The 18,976-nt window shown below is 33.5% G+C and overlaps 1 protein-coding gene across 1 annotated transcript; it reads right to left on the bottom strand.

Moving 5' to 3' along the window:
* Positions 1 to 366: 366 nt before the first annotated feature.
* Positions 367 to 16,037, bottom strand: LOC115456131. The gene is made up of 4 exons (XM_030185040.2): positions 15,621 to 16,037; positions 5,408 to 5,543; positions 812 to 1,920; positions 367 to 514 (listed from the first exon to the last, which is right to left on the bottom strand). The coding sequence occupies exons 1-4, from the start codon at positions 15,879 to 15,881 to the stop codon at positions 374 to 376; spliced, it is 1,647 nt and encodes a 548-aa protein (XP_030040900.2). The 5' UTR covers positions 15,882 to 16,037; the 3' UTR covers positions 367 to 373.
* Between the last annotated feature and the right edge of the window lie 2,939 nt (positions 16,038 to 18,976).

Consider the following 18,976-nt stretch of genomic DNA (forward strand, 5'->3'; position numbering starts at 1 on the left):
TGAAAATTTTTATCTGTCTCCATCGCAGTGCATAATGCATGATTTTTGTTGCACTGATTTATGTCATTATGTATCGGCATAGAACAAACGTTCTAGCTTACAATCAGATATCAAGTGATGCTTGCTCTTTGTAAGGAAATTTTATGATGTAGTTGTGTTTTATTTGGAAAAATGGTAACTTTCGTTTTTTATTTGCTGTGCGACGGGTGCGTTGCACTGCAAAGCTAACAAAAGGACTTTTTTTTTATTCGAAAATTTATCAATAAAGACAGCTTTTTGTAAGAAGTACGCTAGGGTTAATCTAATAATGCAGATTTTGATTTGATGGTTTTGTCTTTTGTGTTAACTTGGGAAGAATAAGAAATGTCAGCACTCAGGTATTATTTATTGGTATACAGATGGCAGTGGCGAGGGCGCGCGTGAGGTTGGTGCGCAGGCGCAGCGCGGCACGGTCGACGCGCGCGCGTCTCTCGTACCGCCCGCACTCAACCACCACCGTCATGTTGCACGATTCCTAAGGAATGTTGTTTGTTTTAGTTTATAATAGGTAAGTATAATAATTTCGACAAAAACTAAGATGATATTTACAATCCTGATAATGCTAAATAAATATAGATTTTTTACTTCTATACAGGCAGACGAAACAAACGTCACTAATTGAAATTCATTCATGGTTACGGTTAATGTGTAAAAAATGTAAACATGTCACGAAGTTAAATAATCGTAATTGAATGTGTCAGTTATAATCATTCCTCAATCCTTATACGTTTACAATGTCAAACTATTCATAATGAACTTGAACTTGTTTTACCTTATAATGATTGAGCTGGACCTCGCTAAAGGGCGCTGACCATCCAGTGAACCTCGACGCGCCGAGACTTGCCAGTGGATAATGATTGAATACTGTCAACACTTTCTTAGTCACCATAAAACTCTTACTATAATATCCTATAGGACTAATAACTGCTGAACTTACTACATGCCTCGACAGTTTAGGCTCGGGAAGGTCCATTCCACATCTTAATTTGTACTTATTAAGCAGAATTGCGTTTTCTATCGTTGTATTTGCAATATAATTATCATCTATTAATTCTAATTCATCTAAATCTATAGTTTCCACGTCGTCAATTCGAACGTCATCACGCTTTACGTATACCTGATTCGTTCTTTCGTGGGCGTCATTGTTATTTACCTTATGTATTTTCTGCATAAAGTCGAAGAAAAATACGTTTTGTATCATGATAGCGGAGTATTCTTTATCGTTCCAACCATACTCCTTTAATCGATGTAGCAGTTCAGGCCAGGTATATGTGATTTTTGGGAGTATAATCTCGTCGACATCTAATGGAACTATAAATATCGTGTCTTTTATATTTCTGTATAAACAGTCATTGTATGTAATAATGTGATCTCTTCGTCGTTGCCATAAAGATCTTCCAGGTTTATTACTAACTGGAACGTCGAATAATCTAATGTAGCCTTCATCTCGATAATGTTGAAGAACATTTGCTGTCTGTTTACTTACTTTATCGACGTATACGTCAATAATATCTACACCGAGTATTTTGTTAGTTTCCACCCATTCGACTAAACTTTGTGATATATCTTTATCAAAGTTCATGTCTTTGACACATATGGTAAAGTTGCGATTTTCTTGTCTATTTTCTTCGGGCTCTAAAGGGAAAGCATTCGTAGGATTGTCACACGGTTCAGTAACAACGGAAACAATTGAAGGGCCATTTAAAGGTTCCGTTAAAGAACATGAAAGTAGCAGCGGTGTGTCAACCTCAATAGAGTTGATATCCCATTCGTACCACCAAATCTCTAGTGGTTTTGCGGCGACGACTTCCACGTTATTCTCATAGGGATATTTTGAACGAGTCTGGCAATACAGTGTTTTTTCTGCAGAGTAATTACGACCTGCAAAGATAAAAATAAAAGATGTATTTTGCATACTTTTAGCACGATTCTACGTGAAACCCATTCATTATTTGCGAAAATATACGATCATTCCAGTACGAGCAAAAGTGTCGGGAAGTGCTAACAATAATGGTATTTACGAGCACCGTTTTAACTGAAACGGCCATATTTCATATAAAGAAACAGCATTGCCTCAACTACTATAATAGTAATTTGTACAAGCCATTTCCTCAAGTACGCGACACAGCGGTGCTTTCAAGGAACTGTCATTAAAACGGTATTTCGATTACAGCCTCCCAGAGCAGGATGGGTTTGCTTCCTACTAGACACGTTACTTGGTATTAATGCTTTTATTGTTTCGTATAACATGAAGGGTTCTTAGACTCATTTTGTTATAAGAATAGATACAATGTATTTGTAATAATAACATTGTATAATATTATGACAGTTTTAGAAATATTTTTATTTCCTTCTTTTCTAAAACTTACAATAATATTTTGAATACTCATATATACAAATATATACGAATTTACTGCCAATCGCTCCGATAAATTGATTGATCTATGACATTAACATAGATCCGGATTTCCTTTATTATTTATATATACTCGCAATTAGATGTCTCCTGATCGATATGTAATGCTGCAAATATTCTAAAACTCAATTAATTAGCCTGCAAAGATAAGTTGAAAAGATCTACAAAGAACAAATAAGGAAGCGATAATCTTATTTGTCATCTTAAGAAAGTTTTATTGCTATAAAAGAGATAGTGAAGCGCTAAAAGGGGACTGTATCGAAAAGGCGTAGTGTTTTAATTCGTCTTTCATTCCTCGCTATATTGTAGGAGTTGAGTGGGTTTATCTTGGACGGGAAGGAATTTACACGACGTGTACGCTCGCTTCGAGTGACAAATGAGTGCGAGTTATCGGCACTGTTTGTTCGCCCCACTGTCCCTATCCGTGCACTTTTCCCTCTATGCTTTTGTTAGGTCTGCCGCTCTGCCCGCACGTTTGGTGATAAGATTTTAAAAGGATTTTAAATTTCTACTGTATACTGTAATACGGTCAGATTTTAATGAGACATTCTCCACGTGACTTACTACCGATATACAAACAAAACGAATACCCGATATCATGAACCTTTTTTTTACTCCCTGACACAGAAAAATACTTGGTGGCGACCGGCTATCACGTTCTCCAATAATTATGGTGGGGTATTATCAACGCTTGAGATTTCCTGATGGCTTTATTGAAGGAGATCGTTATTAACGCGAACGCAGCTTTGTTTTTTGTCTTCAATGAAATTTGTTCGCGTACACATAGTCGTTATATTTGCAGAAGGGATTTCGATCATAAAAAGGTACAATTTATAATCTTGTTCTTAAAGTTCACGGAGTGTTTGTTTGTATAGGCATCAGGCGCCGGATTTTATCTGTTTATAACTTTATAGAGGTTGAAGAGTTTCGAAAAGTATGTAATTACTTTACTTAGGGTGGCATAAGGTACGGGAGCGCCCGAGGCAACGCGCGCCGAGTCCTCAATCCAAACATAACTTAATTGCTGATTAAATTTCTTGCAAAATAAAACGTTGTAAAATCTTTTGATATTGTACCAAGATTTTATAATAATATTACCCTCGCAAAAACGTGTGATGTATAAAGACTGATATTTGTTTCATATTTTATGGTATTCATTTTTAAATCAAGTTTTGTTTTACGTTGGAAATTTCAACTGCGTTTATTTCAATTTATTTCTGGTTTTAAATTCATTATAATGTGTTTTTTTACACTGATTGAGGGGACGAGCACATCCTACGCTTAACCTAGAGCTCTACCCACATCTACTAGGAACACGAGCAACGTCTGCAGTGTTTTAAACGCGGCAGTGTTGACTGGCACTGCACTGCATGTTTTAGTTTCGATCGACCGTACGTCATATTTTGATTAAGAACGTAACCATTAGCTTTACTTGTTCCCGAAGCGTTTATAATATTTTTAATCAGCGACCCCTCCTAGCTTCACGCGGTTAGCAGAGCATATATGCCTACATAGTTTCTGGCATACAAAACATGAATGAATTCTACATATAAATCTTCCTTTTGAAACACTCCCATTAGTGAAAACCGTATGTAAATCCGTTCGGTAGTTTTTGTTTATCGCGTTCAGACAAATGCGGCGGGTGGACTTTGATTTAAAATCATTATGCATATATCACATTACAATAGTAATTACTAATGTATAAAATCTAGTAGTTTTCAATGTTAATGATATTTAGTCATTTAGCTTTACAATATTGTACGTTTTCAGTTATAATAGTGAAGGCACCTCGGACTGTCAACAAGCTTGTATTAAACAAGACATAGATATTTTAATTAAGTGTCATCAGCTTACTACGGCTTAATAATAATGCCGTGTTAATTATTGCGTTGGTATCCACGGAATGTAAATAGTGATGGGTTGATTCTTATAATGATGTCCATCTGAAGTTATGTTATTGTGACACTTTTTGCAAGTGCACTAATTGGAAGTGCTGCGGAATTTTGATAGCAGGATTAAAAAAGAACGGATAAGTGCGAGTTGGACTTTCGCACCAAGAGATCCGTACTCATACGTAAGGTATCTAAGTATGTGAGTTCAAAGTTGACAAACTTAAATTTGCCGTTCAATCTTTAGACACGGTTGTTGCACCAACCACAAATAATAATATATTTGTAATAATAAATTCGCTTTTTTGCTATTAAAGTACATATTTACAGTTTTCTGGATTTTTTTTTACTGCTGTAACTTGTAAGACGTTGTCTCTTCTCAAATTTCATGATTCTAGTTTAACGGGAAGTATCCTTATAGTTTTTGATACCCTTGTGAAATCACAAAATGTGCAATGTGTTGACATACGCATTTTCTTTTTCGCAGTTGAAAGAGACCATTGACCCGACTATTTGACATAACTTTCAACTTGATACCTCTATGGGTTCCTGAGAAAAGGGTCTTGAAAGATAGACGGACAACAAAGTCATCCTATAACGGTTTCTTTTAAGGTGCGGAACCCTAAAAGTGAGTTTGTGAACGGTATTCGGTATGGTCAATAGCGACAGGATTATTGGAAGAGTTCAATATTTAATTAGGACTTCGACTGCAGAAGGTGCATTGATTCGAATGCTTCGCATTAAGCACGTAATACGGGGTTTGTATAAGCACCTAAGCGTCGCTTTAGAATTTGGTTTTCGTAAGTAAAGTAAAATTCTACATTACTAGAATGGGATTTAAATATAATTCTCAATGTAAGTTGGTATTGATTATTGAGTGTGAGTACAATAATCATAATTTTGTTTCTGTTAATCATTATAGGTTGAGATTTTAAAAGAGTAAATTATGAAATAAAATGGTCAGTTCTATCGTAAAACAGTATTAATATGGGCTAAATATAAATAATAAATATATTGTTTACCAATTACAAACAAATATGAATGAAAGTTCTATATTCCTTACCATGAAAGGAAGCCAATATCCTAACGTAGCGTTGCGTAGTACGCTGGTCGTAATACGCGGCGTATAGTGACACTTGCGTACCGGCTACTTGTTGCCATGACGACGGCTTGGTAACACCCGGCGACCATGTGCGATTCTGAAACCAATAATGATTACAGCAACTTCATTAATATAAAGTTGTTATGAATCTAATGATCAAGGCTTGCTTATATTTGAAAATTACGTTGGTAGCATAGAAGAGAAAATATTTATCTTTAAATTATAATAATGCAAAAGCAATAAAGAAAATCTATATTTCATAACCTAGAAGTGCGTGATTAGGTACTATCGCTTGCTTATTGACCTAGAATAAATCTATTGGAAATGCAAATACGATGCTTGGAAGCTGGAGCCATTCCGCTTTCCCACAACAGTTAGGTACCGCTGTTCGCTACAAAATAAACACTGCCAATTGACCTTAATTTAAAATCTGCAAATGACACAAAAATTATCATAATCTTGTTGAGCTGTATCTGAGTCGATTAATGGACAGAGGTAATAAAATGTTTATAAAAAGGTGAATGAAGTGAGGTATTCCAAGTTCTGGGAAAGAAATAACCTTATAAGGTGTTCATATTTTATGGTTATGTGTGTGAAACATTTATATTATAATCTGACGGAAATAATAAAGTACTCAAAAAAAATGTTTACACATATTTTAACAGCTCTAACATAATTTAACCCACTTATGCTGCTTTAAGAATTTAGGTGCTGAGTTCTTCCTTACTTTATATTTAACAATCTTTTATCTTGTACATGCGTACTTTACATCAACGAGATTTTCGACATATGTTTGTGTAATAAAGTTTATTATTCTTCTCTATGAGTCTGGTTTTGAATAGTCTGACTGAAGAAAGTCCGATTCATTATCATCCAAGTTTTTGATATTTTTTTTTAGTTCTTGTAAGATTCGATTTTTTAATATGCGGTATTATGTGGCAATTTAATTTTTATATTTTTTCACAAAAGCGTGTGGCTTTTTATATATTTTCATAAAGCGATGTTATGAATATTTTGAAATTAGGTGGGTTTTAAGAGTTCCGTTATCTTATGGAAAAAATATATTATATATTTGCAATCAATACATTCATTCATAATTTCTATAAAAACTTCAAATCAAAGTACATTAATCTTATTTATTATGTAATTTAAATACATAATTTTACTTTCAGTGTAATAGAATCGTATACAAAAAGTACATTGTTTTAAAGGCTCGCGGCACTCGCTGCCGTTGCATCTGATGCTATCTCTTGAAACCAGACTCCGTGCCGGATAAAAAATTGTTACGTCACATACGCGTCTACCAGCTATTTATTACTGAAAGCCGAAATAAATTTAAAAATATCAGGCTTATGTGTTGAAACGGTAAGTAGATATCTATATTATTAAATAGTTCGGTAAAGGTAATAATTACTTTCGGTAATCATTATTTTGATAATTCCTTTTAATAAAGCAATAAAATTTTATCATACTAGTATTTAATTTGATAGCAATCGACCGTTAAAACAAGATTATAGGGCTATTACTCGGTTTTTATATCTAAATTACATTTACAAATATAAAACGTTTTAATTCTATGCACATAAATTGAATTTTGTCGGAGATAATTGTTGTTTTAGCTTACTAATTGTAATTTTATTACAGCAATGCCTTAGTGGGGACTAGTCGACAGAAAAGGAGTTGAATAATTTATTATAAACTTATTGCTATTAAAATAGAAACCTCTTTTTCCAACGGTTTTTTATTAGAAGTCTGGAATCACTAGTATTTTATCTCACAAGAAAAAGAATTATAGCACCCTAGACTCTATATCGTGTGGTGAAGGGCAAATAAGTACATACAAAGCTGTTTTAATAGACTTAATGCAATTGTATTTAGAGATCGTTAGGAACAGTGGTATTGCAAACAAAACTTTGATAAATCTAAAAATGATAGTTATTAATAACCCGGAAATACATTATTAACACGCATTTTCTTTGCTATTCTAATTTGATGGGGATTGAATTAAATATTGTAAACTTCTTGTTACCTTAGTAGTCTAGTGAAAATCATATGTCAAAGTTATTTGGGGTTTGATTCTATGCCAGATAATATATTTCGGTCTCTATTCTCTACCACAGATGATTATGTTCGCTACTCACAAAGTAAGCGAATACTGCGCATGTACGGACATCTGAACAAGCCTTGAAACAGAAATATAACACGTACAGACCTTTTTGATGTGAGTGAAAAAAATGTGTATTGTAAAAATATAACTTGTTCCTCGTTTTGTAGACAATTTAAAAACAGTCCAGCACACGTATACTTTAAAGTCGTTGTTGGTACGTGACTGCACGATCTCAGACCTATATTCGCAATATCACGAATTATTACTCTATCCTGCGAGTCTCGTCAAAAAATATTAACAGTTATTTACATTTGAAAGTATGCCACACTGTGATGCATTGTTTTATGAACTGAATAATAAATTATTTTTTAGTGGGTTAATCATATTATCGAAAAATGTATGATATGCCAATTATAACATATTTATAGGAAGTCCTTGGAGTAAATAATAAGATTCTCTTATGCTGAAATTTTAGAATATATTACGATGTTAAACAATGACTATTAAACATATAATATAATCATAGATGAAATTTCATTTGTTACATATTTTTTTATTTATTTCATATCTAAGACTTAAAAGGCTTTCTTTCAAAACAATTACGGCGGAAGTTTAGATTGTCAAATAATAATAATAATGCATTTATTTATTGAATACTGTAAAAAGTTGTTACATGTTATTAATAAAGTAGCGGACATAGCGCTAAAAATACAAAACGATCGTTAAAGTGTTATGATGTCGAAGGGACTGCGTGGGATGTTAACGGGACAGCTCAATACCGATTTGGTAATCACGTACACCGTGTCTGAAGGTCTCGATTCAATGCCGGGTGCACGACAATGTGCCGCGAAATGAATCACCGAAACGGTATCGACGGAAATGGAAATGTTCAAGATTTTGCCTTTATTTCGGTTTATATTTCGTGACTGTCTAACGGATTTTTTAAAAGTTTTGATCAAATTTAATTCGTGAAATCTGTTTAGCATAGTTTGTATTAGTGAATTAGATAATTTTGACTAATCAAAGGTGATCTTTTTATATAACAAAATTTCACCTTAATTGATCAATTAAAAATCTTTTTATAAAAAGTCCCAAAAAATAAAGTTATTCGTGTGATATAACTTGTCAGGAAACTATGATCTAAGTAATATTCCAAAATCATAAAAATAAATGAATCCATAACACCAAAAGACTGCGCCTACATACAATATTGTAGCATAGTAGCGATACAAAGATCTCGATTAGGTGAACACTGGTAAGTAACTAATAGACGTGGTTTGACAGTTAATGCTTTAAGATCAGCCAATTTTCCAAAAACATAATTTGAACTTTGCACATGTTTTCGTGATGGTTAAAATAATTAATATGCCTTGCACATTTTTTGTTTATCAACATCAACGAAAATGGGCAGTGAAGAAAAACATAATGAGAGTAATAATGTATAATGATACGAGAATACGTGACCTCATTGCAAACTATCTAAATATTCGCAACTCTATGTAATTTATTCTATAACTATAATAATATGCAATCAATTCTGGGCTACATTGAACGTGTTACAAAAATAGCGGCGCCTAATAGTAATGTCCCACAAATCATATTATTTATTTCAAATCTATATGAATTACAAAATAATTTTTGAGCAATGCAATTTGCAGTTATATTAACAATAAAAACAATAATTCTTTTGGATAATAAACGGAGCATTCGAATTATCTGGATATAATGATGAAGGTGTTTATAAAATAAAAACTGCTTTGTGCATTACAATGATTTTACATTTGACATTTAACTATAGAACATTTTCTAGTTAAACCACACACACACACACACACTCGTGCGCAACTGGTGCACCTATTTTCCGGTGTCTGTATTCCGTCCCATGATGTGATAGGTGGCGAGCCTATCGCCATATCGGGCAGAAATTTCAGACTCCGATCTGACACTGAGTAGAAAAACCCAATATCACTTACCCCGACCCGGGGGATTGAACCCGAGACCCGAGCACCGTAATCGTACCATAATACAACTACTCCCACAAGGCAGTCGAGTTGAATTCCGATAAATATATGATTAACTTCTTAATAATTTCCAACGTTAACTGAAAGCAAACATCGATAAGTTAATTATTTTGACCGGTTCTTAAGGATTAATGCACATGAGGCTATTGCGAAATGACACATGCATAATGCCTTAACTCGTTCTGCAATTATAATTAATAATTACGTCTGGCCAATGCCGTAACATTATCAAGACGTTAGATTACTCTAAGCTCAACAACTTGAATTATTTATTCTGTATTAATTAAGAGCGTGGCTTGGTTTAACGAAAGATTGGTCCCGCGATAAAAATAATAAGCGACGTTTTCTTGTGAGATTAGCAAGAAAATTTGCAGATGTGGACTTGCAAACCATTTTTAACGTGTAATCATGGTAAGCTAATTTCTGCAATTTTTGAAGCGAGCGGACACCTCAAGTCACATGTATGCAGAATTATTGAAATATAGCCGCTAGTGTAAATGAATCTGGAAGTGTTTGCGTAATATATTACTGCAAGAAATTGATAGTTTTAGCTTAGCAATAGAATCGAAGTGTAGACCTTCTGGCCATTTACACTCGTATGATGAAGTCGCTATGTGATATATTAACCAACAAACAATATTTCATATGTTTTGTCATGCTTGGAACATTAGAATGCAAAGTCAATACATCTTTCTTGTAATGTGTAGAAATAATTATTTAAGAGAAACTACATTCTAACAACCTGTATGTTATCTTATTTTACATCAATAATTGTAATAAACTTATTTAAACGTACTTAAGATGAAAATAATCTGGATAAAAGAGAGATAAGAGAGTGCTTAATGATGCGGTTACTCACTGCTGTCTGAATTGGACTGGAAAGTTATTACAGTATCCTAAAAGTAGTAGCCCTAGTGCGCCTGTTTTGCATTTGGTAATATCAATCATCTCTTATGCGAGTTCATCGATTAGAGCAAATCCTTAATTGGATATTTATAAAAGATCGTCAAGTCATTCCTGGAATTTACTTACTTCATATCCTTTCTCGACAAGACCACACCACGCATCTCTAAATAACTCGTTAGGTACATACTATTTTATTTGTTACTGATCTTCGCTTCTTATTTTATGTTATAAATATCTTCCTTCAAGTTAAATTTTTCCCTAAACACGTTACTTCTAATTTTTTACGTTTTTGTACACATTTTTCATACCATCTTGCATATTCGATCCATTATTGCATCAACACTCTAGACATTACGTCACACAGGCATTCCTTAGCCTGCATTAAGCCTTTCCAAGAGACAAGGTGTGACTAATGACAAATTGTAACCCAGTCGTTAGGAATTTTACCTAAGATATTATAGCACTGCTTGAATTACCCTTAAGAAATTTATGAAGTTAAACAGGAATATTTTGATTTTTTTTTATGAGGAAGGGATGTCCTATGATGAATCCCTGAGCTTTTTCATATTCTAAACTGGTAACGTATCCTGATAAACGTAGACAGATGTTAACCATTACCTAGTTTAATAATATTTGTAATTCCCTTATATTTTCCTTTACCGTTTATTAAGAGCGATGAAAGGAAATGATAAATAGAAGTTTAGATCAACCGGAGGTACCTTTTAAATCGGGAGCAACATTTCACGCGCGTGGTATATGAAAAGGTATGTATTTTTAAATAAAGAGAGTTTATTCCCACACTCTATTAATTGAAATGTTAAATGTGTTCGTTGAAGAGCCATGGGAAACAATTTGCTTATCTTAAACAACTTGTAACTAACAAGCAACAATTTCATTGAAAGAATAAAACGTTCGTAACATTAAATGCTTTCAAACAAGTATAAGTGTACGAAGGCTATTTTTTAAATTGTTATAAAAGCAAAATAAAAAGAATACCAAATGTATTTTTATAATGTCTACAGACAAAAAACATCTATATTAACTTTAACATTGCTAAGTTTTAGTTTAAAAATGTATTCAACTCCTCAGTTTTTTTATCCTTTCCACGCATGGTGTATGTTAAGTCACAATCTACGTGTTAGCGACCCGGAGCAATTTACCGGAAATTGCAGTTTCTATTTATAAACGCACTAACTAGCTTTTTTCCCTGCTCCGCCTGCATTGCTAGGTTTGATGGAAAACGGAAATTTCCTACCTAACGAGAAAAAGAAAGAGAAGGGTATATCTACCGTTTCTTTTGTGCGTGTTTGTGAACATGTATTTATATTTTATAGGATAAATTAAAATACATTTATTTCATGCACATCATCACAATAACTTCAACAGTTGAATGCTCAAAAATGCCAGACAGACTTACTTTCGGACACATTAATATAGATACGTCTGGCGAGCTATCAACTATGGAGCATAGTCGGGAGCTTCGTGCGTAAAACCTTAAAGGCGATGTGTTGAAACGGACAGGTTGTGATTACGGTGACACCGCGTGTAATAAACACGACGTCATAATGGGCTGATAAGTTTACGCAACAGTTATCGGCGCGAGATCTAGATCCTGTAAGATCATTAGTAGCATTTTTTGTCTGTCTGACTACATAAAAAATATTGAATGGAATTTAATGCAGTTTTCAACGGTGTATTGCTAGAAGTCTAACTTAAAGTATAGGTTCCATTTTATCACGGGAAAACAGAAATAAAGCAGAACTTTTTTCAAATGTTTTAACACGTGGGCGGAGTCGCGAGAAAAATATCAATATTTCCAAAACAAAGATAGATTTCACTATGTAGCCATGAATAGTCAGTAAACACCATATCCGATAGTGACTAGTTTCGATTTTTTTTGCGACAAATATGACCAACCCACAGCTCGAATGCCATTTTAGTTTTCCGTCCGACTTCCGCGTTCCATATTTTATCCCCGAGAGATACTTCAAGTTGGTTTTATAGCTTAGTGCGATCTTTTATTGGTGTCTGAAGCACACCAGTAACTATTACTACCATAATTAATGTAACCATTACTGCACACCATGATTAGGTAAGTGGACAGCATGGCAATTTAATTGATACAAATAGCATGCATAATATTTTAAATCCTTCTATGAAACTAATAGTAAATCTATAAGAAAAACGTATAATTTGCAATTAAGCTTTGCCACAATCCGATTACCGCAGTACACAATCTGAAAATATGTTAAAAGAATTCAATAGAATACCACAAGACGAGACGAGCGAAGGTCGGTGGCGGTATGCTATTAGACCAGCTAGTCCACAATATTGATTTCGATTTATTTTCTATTCGTGACCAACATCGGAATAGATTATCAACATTATCGATACAAAACGAGCTTAAGTAAAACTATTCGAGAACTAAGCACAAATGGATTCTGGTTTAGACTCGCCCCTGGAGCGTCTTGCATCACAACGATTTATATCAATGACAAATTATGTATGAATAGAAAATATATTGTGGCGTTTTGAGATTTCACTTCACAATATTTTTACGTATATCTGATTGAGGATAGTCATCACTTTGAATAAAGGCGTAAGGTCAAAGGAATTTTATGTGGACTCGTTTTAGGGAGATATAGTAAGATATCTGTATACATGCCGTAATTATCGTTTAGTTTACTGAAAAAGTCAATTGCTGAAGTTTTAAGACGTATTTATTTTAAAACAATGAAAAAGTACAAAAATAAATATTCAAAAAAACTTTAATTATTATATAACAAGAAATTCGCAATTTGTCTAATGGTGATAATCAACAAACTTTAATTTATTTATGCAAAGAATAAAATTTCAGTAACTTCCTACAAACTGAAGCACAAGAATTGCTATGTTTTAAGTTTTCCTTAATTTTTAATAAAGAATACTTAAAAGCGGGGCTGAGGGGCTATAGAAACTTTTGAGTCTGGTAGAGTTTTATAAAACTAATAATAATAAATAAAGTAACAATAACTTTACCCTACTTTTCTATACCTTCGACGCTTCAATACAAATAAATGGGAAATAAAGATTAGCCGATGCGTTTGTACGCTTGCGGTAGCTTTTTCTCTGCGGTTGAAATTAATGCGGTTTAGTTATAATGATATGATACATATTTTTAAATTATACCACGTACTTTTAGTTCATTTATTTTTTTGTTTCCAACGCGGAGAAACTAAAACACTATGTGTAGAATAACTAAAAACAAAAAAAAAGGAAACGTGCTTGCAAAATAATATTTCCACCATTGTTTAAGAAATAACTAAGGATGAAGAAGTTTTTATATAAATGTGTGTCACAACAAATAAAACAAAATATTATGTCCTCGGCGCGCACTGCATCCGTGGAATACTAATACTGAATACATTTAACCTCTATGACTGGCTGAGTTAGTGTTGCTGGGGCGTTCGATTCCAGAGACAAAACATTAATTTTAAATGTAGTCCTGCATTAACAAACATTATTAAGCAATATTAAATTAATTAAATTATTTGTTATCCATTTCCTTGCATCAAATCAGTTGAAATGCGGGAAAGTTATTAAAGTAATCACTGTTTAAACTGTTTAGTCGAAAGGCCTTGGGTGTATATTATTGTGTGTATTGTGGGATTTAGAATTGAGATTACTTGTAACATAAATTACAAAGAAAAACGGTTTATTAACCTTTGATTGTACTTGATATTTTCTTGGTACTTTCAGAAATAGTTTTATACGTTAACACGATGCAGTGCGCATACTAAGTAGGGACGACAATAGATCATATTATTTTCTTATGAGTACCTTTACGTATTGTGTTGTCTCGATTAGCATACTATAACATGATGGGAGGTAATTTAATGCAGACTTTTTGAGACGTCAACAGCATAAAAAACTTGATTGCACTTTAATGAGATTATGATAATTTATTCTTATGATAATTAAATTAACTGTCGGTAGGTTTCTTATACGTAGAAGTACGCCTGGGTAGGTACCACCGCAATGTTTATTTCTGCCACTAAGCAGCAGTGTGTTCTCCCTTTTGTGTTCCGGTTTGAAGGACACTGTAATCAGTTTAATTACTGGACATAATAAGACATAACATCTCAAGTCTCAGGACGGCGAGCGTAATGAAATACCAAAAAAAAAAATATTTGTAATTCAAGATGTTGGATGGTGTTTCTACTGTTTATAGGCGGTCGTATGGATTACCATCAGGTGAACAGCAAGCTCATTTCGTTATTCAAAGCAATAAAAAAATTGAATAGACGAAGAGACTTAACTATTTTCATTAGGTAGAGGCTGTGTATATTATAGCCAGAAATTCGTCATTTTATTTAATTAGTTTCCTTTTTTATATTTATGACGAGATAATATGCAAACATAAACGAGAATATTATTCCAATATGCATTGTTTGAGAAAATAATAGAACATTATTTATGTAAGAAAAATTATCAATGCGTTGCGATAAAATAAGAAGAAACAAATTTTTAATTACAAACTACTTTGTATACCAAATAAAGATCTTTACTTTGTGAGACACATTTAATGTCATACACTAGGATTATATATTTAATTAATACAGCACAATCCTAAGACGATTTGTATTGGTTCTCTTCCCTATCAATATTAATATCTCGCTATCTATTACCGAATCATAAGTTTGTCCATCTGTCCGTTCAATCTGCCAGGAAGCGGCTTCATTTACATTTCTAGCAGCGGCTGATGCTATCAACACTGCTACGAATAACAATTTGTATGTTAAATAGTCATTGTTTCATAGGAAAAAAGTTTATTGCAGTTTTATCAGTCTCCCAAACATCTATTATGAATACAAATTATCGTACATAAAACATTACGCAGAGAATTATGCAAATAACAAAAGAAAACGATAGTGATATCTTTATTTGAAGTTCGACTTACCGAGCTAACCAACGGAGCTAACCCACACTTATATTATAAAGGACGGTAGCCTGAATTTTGTTTATTTATATTTAATGAATTAAATTTTTATTTCCGGTACTTTGACCTACATTTTAAATCCACTAATCATATAATTAAAAAAGTTATTATTCGAGTCACAAAACATTTTAAATATTATTTAAGAATGAAATGGATACTAACGATAAAAGGTACTTCCGGATAATCAGGAAGTCGGTCGCAGGTGACAGGTGACGGTCGGTCCATCTCGGCTTGTTTGCCCTCAGAGTACGCAACAATGGTCCTCATAGTGGTCAGTCCTCTGCCCACCCCAGCACGTCTCTCACTCCAGCGCATACTCGCATGCCACTCGTTTACAGACGCGATCCAACTCACGCAGAAGACTGTGACGCCGGCGAGCAAGAACTTCGTTATTCTTGCAAACTTCCTAGCCGTTCCTGCCATAATGGCTTATTTATATCATTAGATTAATTTAAATATTATTATTTAGGTAAATATTTTTTCTTAATTATAATATAGCGTTAGTGTCGCGAAGTCGTAACATGTCGATGTGGTGCGCGCATGCGCTCCGAGCGCGCTACCATGCCGGACTGCGCCGGATCAGCTGATAGCGTATCAACAATGCGTCCCTTGCAGCTAAACGTTCTAAACGCTCATGGACATGAAAATCTAGTTTCCTATACTAGTTTTTACTCTCGATTCCTCACGTGACGGGACGATGCGAGTGCACCATCTCAACGCCACTGTATGTTTATAAAAACATCAGATTGCGGCAATCTCACACGGAACAAGAAGTTTTATGACAAGTTGAGTAAACCCGTTCAGTTGGCCATTTGTTTAATTGCGTAAGATCGATTATACACGGCATGCAGTGTAATAGTCAGGTTGGTCTGTGAATGCGTTGCCGGCAACATCGTCATGTCTCCGCCACTCCTGGGATGTCTACACTTCCAGCTCTTAATGATTTATTTCTACATGAAAAACTTTTTATTATTATTTATATTTGTAAATCTTATTGACAAGAAATTGTATCAACATCTTGACATTTTATTAATGATGTTAGTCAGCTTATACCCAAAAATAGTCAGACATCTCAGAATAAAAAATGATATTAAAACAATTAACAAATCAATCGATCGCTACACGATGTAAAGTGGCTGTGACTGGTAATTGCCAATAAGTTATTTAAACAGTTTATAGTAATTTGTGTAAGGAATAAGAACAAACAAGCACACGATCACAAGAAACACGGGTTGCCGATCGTCCGTAAATTACTTACGACAATTTAATAAACACATCAAGGTTTAAACGCTTTTTCAATAGCTCCAGATGGCTCCAGATTACATCTGCGAGTATTAATTTGACATGTCGCGTAGCCACGGTTCTTTTTGTAATTATTAACTGAAATAGCCTATTTCTTGGAACCTTACAATCTCAAACTTATTTTTTATGACCACTTTTTTATGAGAATATGATGGGTGCCTCATTGTTTTATTAGGCTGTGAAGTATATATACGTTAATGATCCTAGTATTTTTTTTATTTGAAGTACACAACAAAATTTCTTTGAAGCAACGTTAAATTTTCAATATTTTGCAAATCAATTCCTATTAGGAGTTTTATAGATGTACAAGAACTGTCATAGGTAAGTATATACTGTTATCTAATTATAAGAATTACTAATTATATTTATGTTTAAAACTTTATATATCATTTCTAGAGTTGGCACACTTATAATTTAGTATTGAATGAGTTCTTGATTTCGTATTCGTATCGGAGAAGTTAACAAAAAGTGTGACTAACTTAAAATTGCTGTTATAAATTTTTTAAATAATAAAAACAAGGTTTATCTCTGATTACTCGCAACGTCTCGAGGTTCTGAAAAAAGTTATTATAATCCTTGTTTATAAAAAAATGCTTTTATATTACACAAGTTTTATTAACGATTGTTTCAAATAAAAAAGTTCAACCGAGGGACCGAGACGTATATTTTATACGGGTAATTATAATTTTAATTGCTCTATGGTCTGCATAAATTTCTATTTTTCCATTTGAGTGATTATAAAGTTCATAAAATGTTCTTCGTACTTTTCCCGCTAGTTTTTGCATAAAATTGCATTATAGAAATCTGTTACATTAGCATTTTTATATAGATTTACCTACATTAATGTGTTTTAATTTACATTGTGAAAGTTCTAGCGTATGATGGTAATTTCAGTATTCTCTGCTTATTCGTGCTATGAATTAAACGATATTGACGTGATAATTTTTAACTAATATTCCGCTAAAGTTAGTGACCTAAGTTTTTTTAGTATGTATAACATACCTAAATCTATTATTCTTAAAGAAATTAATGATGTTCTATGTATTAATATTCAAATATTTTGAATACACATCCGATCCGTCCGGGACTCAGGAAAATAACCATAAAAACAATTAGTTAAACGTGTTGAAGTGAAGCAAAAAAATCGTTTCCTGTCGAAAGGCTCGCCGAAGCCTACAAGGAAATTATATCCTGTATAATTTAAATATTATTTACATTGTTTAACATTTCATAGATGTCAATTTATAAACGTGTTTTAAACACTTATTAGAATAACTCTTTTTTTGATTTTTAGATCCCTTACAGTGTTATATGCAAAATACGTAAACAATGATTTGCACAACGGACTGGAAAAGGCTAAAGATGTTACATATTCTTATTTATAAACTAGCTTCCGCCCGCAGCTTCGACCGCGTGGATTTCGGACTTCAAAAATGGAGGAGGTGCTCAATTTGTCGGGATGTTTTTTTAATGTATGGTGGTATGCAGGTGGTCCGATTGTCCGGTCAGGGCCTGATGAAGGGAACCTGGTGAAATCGAAGAAACCTTTAGCCATTAAGGTTACACACGCGACGGAAGCTTAAAAATGGAGTAACTTCTCCCGTTTTCCAACATTTCCCTTCACTGCTCTCCTCCTATTAATTGTAGCGTGATGAAAAGTATGCTATAACCAGCTCAGGAGTATGAAAAATAATTGTACCAAGTTTCGTTAAAATCCGTCGAGTAGTTTTTGTCTCTATAACGGTTATACAGACAGACAGACAGACAAAATTTTTACTAATTGCATTTTTGGCATCAGTATCGATCCCTAATCACCCCCTGATAGTTATTTTGGAAATATATTTCATATACAGAATTGACCTCTCCACAGATTTATTATAAGTATAGATTAGGAGAAGAGTATATCGCCCACTACAATAGTAAGCGTAATATTTACCTCAAACCAGTACCAATACTACCACTTCAGAATTAGAAATATAATTATGGGGCCCTGTACCGTCTATTGGGGCATCTCCGTGTTTTTGCTACAACGGATGTTTTAATGGAAATACAGCTTTGTTAACCGCATAGGAAATGAATAGGGGATTTTTTTACTCTTTTATCTATACCGTTATCAAAGCTGCAACAGCTTGTTACAAAAATACGGATTCACCCCCAATGGAACAGGAACCCCCTGACTATATTTGTATCGCGAAAAATATTAATTTTGTTAGGTT

This window comes from Manduca sexta, chromosome 14, assembly GCF_014839805.1.
Source record: "Manduca sexta isolate Smith_Timp_Sample1 chromosome 14, JHU_Msex_v1.0, whole genome shotgun sequence".
In the NCBI taxonomy this organism is placed as follows: Eukaryota; Metazoa; Arthropoda; class Insecta; order Lepidoptera; family Sphingidae; genus Manduca; species Manduca sexta.

Coding starts and splice junctions, on each gene's coding strand:
- LOC115456131 (XM_030185040.2), bottom strand. CDS start 15,881: ATGGCAGGAACGGCTAGGAAGTTTGCAAGAATAACGAAGTTCTTGCTC. Junction 5,544..15,620: donor ATCCGGAAGTACCTTTTATC/GTTAGTATCCAT, acceptor TATTGGTTTCAG/AATCGCACATGGTCGCCGGG. Junction 515..811: donor TCCAGCTCAATCATTATAAG/GTAAAACAAGTT, acceptor AACATTCCTTAG/GAATCGTGCAACATGACGGT.